The following is a 5,999-nucleotide window of genomic DNA, read 5'->3' on the forward strand; positions in this document are numbered from 1 at the left end:
ACATGATGGATTTCCTAACTTTAACCTTGATCTGACCTTAACCCTTAAACAGGGTCTTAACTCTGGAGCAGCCCTTTGAAGAAGTGAGGACCGGACAAAATGTCAAATATGAACTAACTTTTCTAAAATGTCCCCTCTTAACCAAAATGTCTTCACTTTCCAAAACTGTTCACACGTCCTCCGTTTTCCACAGGTGCCCTCACATTCCAAAATGGATGTCATCACGATCCAAAATATGTCCTCGCTTATCAGATGTGTTCTCAGTTTTCTAAATGTCCTTCCTTTGCAAAAATGTTCTCACTTAACTCTCATCACTTGAAAAAAAATGTCCTTTCTTTGCTGAAATGTTCTCACTTTCCAAAATGGCTACAATTTCCAAACTTCACCCTCTCTTTTCCGCATGTCCTCCCATTTCACAGTCATCCTCAACTTTCCAAAATTATTGTTCTCACTTTCTTAAAATGTCCGCACTTTATTAAAATGTCCGTTCCAAAAATGCCCCACTTTCTAAAAAAACTCAATTTCCAAGTGTCCTCACTTTCTAAATGTCCTTAGCCAATTAAAATGTTCTCAATGCCAAGATGTCCTCACGTTTCTAAATGTCATCACTTATGAGATATGTTATCAGTTTTCTAAATGTCGCCCTTTTGCTGACATGTCTTCACTTGGAAAAATGTCTTTGCTTTGCTGAAATGTTCTCACTTTCCAGAAAAACCTTTTCTAAAATATCATTACTCTCGAATTGTCAATTTTTCCACGTCCTTTTCAAGTGACCTCACATTTCTAAAATGCACCCACATCATCACTTCCTAAAAAGCCATTACTTACAAAAATCTTCTCACTTCACTTCCACAAATCTCATCACTTTCCTGAAACATTTGTCTAGCAAATTCCCCGTCCCCGTCTTTTGTGATAATGGTCCCACTTCCCAAAATTTCGTAATTTTTCAAATGAATTCTGATCTCCTCAAATGTTTGGCCTTTCCAAATGTATTCTCACTTTTCAAACTTTACCTTAAAATGATTTTGCTTTCCAAAAAAGCCTTCCCCACACAAAATGTCTTCACCCGTAAGATCTAAAACCAAAATTGGAACTCCCAAACAAATAAGTACAAGAACACACACTCACAATAATTCATAGAAATGAACAAACATAAGCACATAAACACTGACAGATGGGATGACAATGGTTTGCCTTTTGACAACCACAACTGATGTCATCATCGGCAGCAATTTGTTGTTCACACTACAGACAAGATAAGAATCTGCAGTGGGCTGAGGTGGTAATGGCAGTCAGGTTCTATTGTCCTCGTTTGCATGTGATGGTTTCTAACAGGTCAACCTGCCGAACACTGGAGTGTATATCATGAGTGACACCGGTCTTAACTCTGGTCAGCTGCACTCAGTCGACTCTGGCTGTCTTACCCCGGCTACACATATTTGGGCTGGGGAAACCCCATCTGCACCTTGCTCCATTTCCCTTTACCAGAATCACTCTACACCCTGCTCTTCCTCCTCCTCGTCCTCCTCCTCCTCCCCTGCGCTTAAACCCCCTCACTAAAATCTCAAACAAGTTACAGGAAATGAGGACGTATCTGCTTCTTGTCCACAACCAGGAAACAGCCTGATAACATTTCGTGGTTTGAATGAGTGAGACACGTGTTTGTCTGGTTGTGTAAAGGAGAGAACCCATGCTTTGGTGATGCTGGCAGTCGCCAGATGTGTGATTTCAGGTGTATTAACCCCAAACAGTTTAAAGGAAACAATAAAAAACAACAACAACATCACACTTACAGATGTTGGACTGAAGCCCTCTTGAACACCAGGAAACCGATCTGGAGAGGACAGGTCCACTGAAATGCTGCTGCACACACAGGAGAGATTTAAAACATGTTTTCATAGTGGAGCACACTATATGCACCAATAATTTCACAGTTTAGTATTTTAAAAAGAAGTTCAGAACCTGTAGTTTTTACACATGTGAGGGTGAAAAAAAGCTTAGATGTAGTGAGCAAAAATGAATGATTTAATATTCTATAACTGACATCACTATTGTTCACACAACAAAGACAAACAGTTCTCTATGACTCTTCTTTTTCTAGTGAAGTTCATCAACAAAACTTCACAAACATGCTTTAGCTTTCATACAGCATAAAGTGCTAATAAATTATTATTATGGACCAACAATTTATCGGATATAATTTAATTATTGGGATAATTTATAATAATATAAGTTTCCCCATTGTAGGCCAATATTTATCATGCATGCCTAATAAAAAAGTCATCGAAATACTTACTGAGATGTATCAATGTCTCCATCTGATTTAGTGCTTAGCTGCTCCAAGCAGCTTATGAAAACCTGAGTTGCACACATGGACACATTTGTCAGGCAGGATGTGAAAAACACACCACATATCTCATATCTCACTTTACATGATAACCTCGCTGCGACCATGAAAGATTTAACTGTCAGGTAAACTAACACAAGGTGAGTCAGTGCTTCCATGAACAGTGTAGATACTACAAGGTGCAGTCATTCTTTTATCATTCCTATGGCGCCAATACACTACGTCTGCATGGCGCCCTGTGTGAGATGCTGCGAATGAAATCTTGGCAGCAATCTGTGTCAGTGGGTTTGCTTTTTTTTGGTGTGTTGCTCAAAACATCTATAATGTAACCATATATGTCATTTCGGCTGCAGGGTAAAAGATCTTACCTTCATGATGCTCACACTGAGCTCTGTGGCCTGGTCCTGGACCTGGTCCAACTGCAGCACCTGAATCAAAGACAGTGAGACAACATCAGAAAAGGTCCTACTATCCTATTCTAATATTGTTTGTTTGTTTCTAAACATGTTTTTATTGCCATGACATGTGGTGTTTATTCCTAAAAGATTATTATTCATAATGTCATACCATTTTACAGGGCTGTGTGATTGTGGCTTCAATCATAATCAGAATTGCATCGCTCAATAATGAGACGGTTATTTATGATGATTCCCCCTCTGTGGGTGTTACATGGATTATGTTCTCTATCTGCAACTGTTGGGGACTGCAGAGAATAAGCTTTGGTTTGACTACAGTTTATCATATTGTTTTGTTTTATTTGGTTATTCATCCCCTGCTTTGGCCCACCCTAAAAGGAGCAGTGTGAGAGTGCAGCACCCCGGGACACATTTTGACTTCTGCAATTGTGAGTTCAAATATGAGATATTCAAAGTGTGTAAGAAACAAAGATTACATTGATGTACCAGAGTACTCAAAAGACTTTAAGCTTTCAGGTTCAAGTGTTGATTCTGATCATTGTATGAATATTTCAGCTACTCTAGTAACCGTATTTGTATTGATGACTGCAGGAGATCATCTCACATTGAGTTCTCCTGGTTTGATCTCCAGGGGCTCTTTCAGTGACTGCAGCATCTGGACCATGCACTGTTCAAATTGTGAAGGCTGCAAAAAAAAAAAAAAAATATGAGGAAGAGAACATGTAGGTTATTACAAAAAAAAGGCTCCTGAAAATATGAGTTTTAACTACATCATAGGAGGTCAGCAACCTCAACTAGCACTCAAACACATTATGAGTGAAGAACAAAAATACATTATACTGTATCTTTACAAAGAAATGTATGTACTTGTGATTGACACTTTGCTGGAGTACCTATCATTTCTCATTATGATATGACGTACTGCTTGATGCAATAGCACATCCTTACCAGGCTGGTGATTCCCTCATTATCCACAACCCAGTCTTCCTTCTCAGCCAGCCTCTTGACATCTGAGTGTGTAAAAAGCACAAATATGAATCGGAAGGGCAATTACTTGAAACCTCTCTACAGTTTATTGAAGTCGCAGACAAAACAAATTCAGGGTGTGAGCACTTTCATAAAAGGTCACTGCAATTAAATATAGACAGAATTTTCTGAGGCAAAACCGCAAACATGATATAAAATCAAACTCTTTCTGTGAAGACCACAATTTGATGTGGTGGAAAGTTAAGTGAAAACCAGTCACTCTTCTCAAAATGACCATGCCTAACCACAAGTGAAACTGAGCATGTCTGGTTTTAGTCTCATAACACTTTCTCCATTACTACCCTGGAAGTTGTATGAGGTAAAAGGTGACAGTTGAGGACACTGACCGCTAAATACTCAATGAAGGAATGTGGCAAAAACAGATATGTCTTTAGTCTGTGCTGGGTTTGTATCAAAGAATGGTGTTATTATAGATCTTCTTAGATCCCATAGATCATATGGCATTCTGCTTATATACAGTAAGTACTACTACTACTACTAATACTACTATACACTTATTGTTATAGTATGCTGTAAACTACGGTTTACTATGTACTACTCTATACTTTTGCAGTTAGCACAGAATGGTAAAGTACATCAGTTTCTTGTGTACTAACAGGAAATGATACAATACGTGCACCAACGGACGCCAATCAAACTGCGACTTCAGAATGAAACAGTCAGTTGAACTTAACAAGAAAAACACGTGGTATTTCTAAAGATTTAACATTTATTGTTTGTTTCCAAGATCTTCCTGGATCTCAAAAATCAACTACACTTACTGACGACACTCAGTTTTCCAGCGCGAATGCACTTACGTTGTAGTACCTTAGTACTTTAGAATTAGTATGTATTGTAGGATTTGGACACAGCTCTTGAATGAAAACGGATAAAAAAAATATATAGTTTACTTTTTAATACCAAAGTCCAGGTGAAAATAGGATACAAATGCACAAATGATATAGTTTTCATGTAGGGTTCAAGTATTATTTTTTTTTTATACTGAGTAAGATGATTTAATCAGCAGCTTATTTGCATTTTCCCCAAGGGGAAATTGCTTCTGCTGCAGTGGCAATAAAACAACAGCAACACTGTGTGAGACACACAGATAAAAGATAGAAAGCCACAAACATACACACATAACACATAATAAAAAAAAACTTAAATCTTCTGCTGGATGCTGCCTGTGCCCTCATTTGATTTTGACAAAATCCAGGAATGATGAAAACTACTTTCAAGCTGTCAGTCTCTAAGCCTTACTTTTACCCGCCCCTGCAGTACCGTTCCTGCTCACAGGATCCTCCCTCACCTTCTGTAGTGTGCAGCAGAGTCACCAAGACGCAGTGAACTCTCAACTCCAGCAGTAGATCCTGGATCACCTGCAGCAAATCATTTGGGATCTCCAGAGCAGACAGAGCCTCATGGCAACCCCTGGATGAAAGACATGCAGAGAGAATGGGAGAGAGAGAGGTCATTAAATGGTATAGCAGGAAATGAAGTTAAAAATTCCTGCATATAATGAAGTGCACACAATCAATGAGAAATATTCAAACAATCAGTGCAAGAACCTGACGGTGTGTATGATTTGTGTCAGCCAGGCTCCAGTGAGCTCTGTCTTGTTCTCCCAGCCTCCGTAAAGACTCAGGTCGGACTGCGGGAGGGTGGTGGGCAGAAGAGCGCCCCGTACAAGCTTCACCAGCCGATGGGTCACCTCCTCGATCATTTTCTACAAAACACACAGAAAACGTACAAACAACCGGTCTAGGAAGTATTTATTTTAACTTTACTTGTGGTGAGTCAAAATAACATTTTTGTGTCAGTCACAAACAGTCACAATGACGCATACTTTAAAGTCATTCTGTCTCTGTCTGGCATTCTTCTTGGATTTTTCCACCTGCCCAGATTTCTCTCCAGTCTGCCAAAGAAAAACACAAAATGAGAAACACTAATGTTTAACATTATCTGCAAAGGAAAACACATCTCTAAAGACTTTATTTGTTTTGCCTTTTTGCCTTCATTGCAATGTTGACAGTGCAGTAGTTTTACTGCTTTTGTTAGTCAATCAAATAAAACCTCCAGAATGTAGTATGCAGCCAGACCATCCCTCAGTGTTGTGTTCAAAATAACCAAGTGGTGTCATAGTAATAGGCTCCTGGTAGGGAAACCATACAAAGAGGAAAATAGCAAATGAAGTTGGGACGTTGTGTAAA

The 5,999-nt window shown here is 39.0% G+C and overlaps 1 protein-coding gene across 2 annotated transcripts in view; it reads right to left on the reverse strand.

The window, feature by feature from the left end:
- exoc2 (exocyst complex component 2) overlaps positions 1-5,999 on the reverse strand; it is a 47,727-nt gene that overhangs the window by 6,147 nt on the left and 35,581 nt on the right. The window contains exons 14-21 of one of the 2 annotated variants that reach the window (XM_035653914.1): positions 5,636-5,704; positions 5,358-5,515; positions 5,099-5,220; positions 3,712-3,773; positions 3,368-3,448; positions 2,716-2,775; positions 2,297-2,358; positions 1,794-1,860 (exon numbers count right to left, since the gene is read on the reverse strand). In XM_035653914.1, the coding sequence (XP_035509807.1) occupies positions 1,794-1,860; positions 2,297-2,358; positions 2,716-2,775; positions 3,368-3,448; positions 3,712-3,773; positions 5,099-5,220; positions 5,358-5,515; positions 5,636-5,704 (681 nt within the window). Of the gene's footprint in view, positions 1-1,793; positions 1,864-2,296; positions 2,359-2,715; positions 2,776-3,367; positions 3,449-3,711; positions 3,774-5,098; positions 5,221-5,357; positions 5,516-5,635; positions 5,705-5,999 lie in introns of both variants that reach the window. The other variant, XM_035653913.1, reaches the window with a different exon arrangement.

Source organism: Morone saxatilis, unplaced genomic scaffold, assembly GCF_004916995.1.
Source record: "Morone saxatilis isolate NCDOM2014 unplaced genomic scaffold, NCSU_SB_2.0 Contig12, whole genome shotgun sequence".
In the NCBI taxonomy this organism is placed as follows: Eukaryota; Metazoa; Chordata; class Actinopteri; family Moronidae; genus Morone; species Morone saxatilis.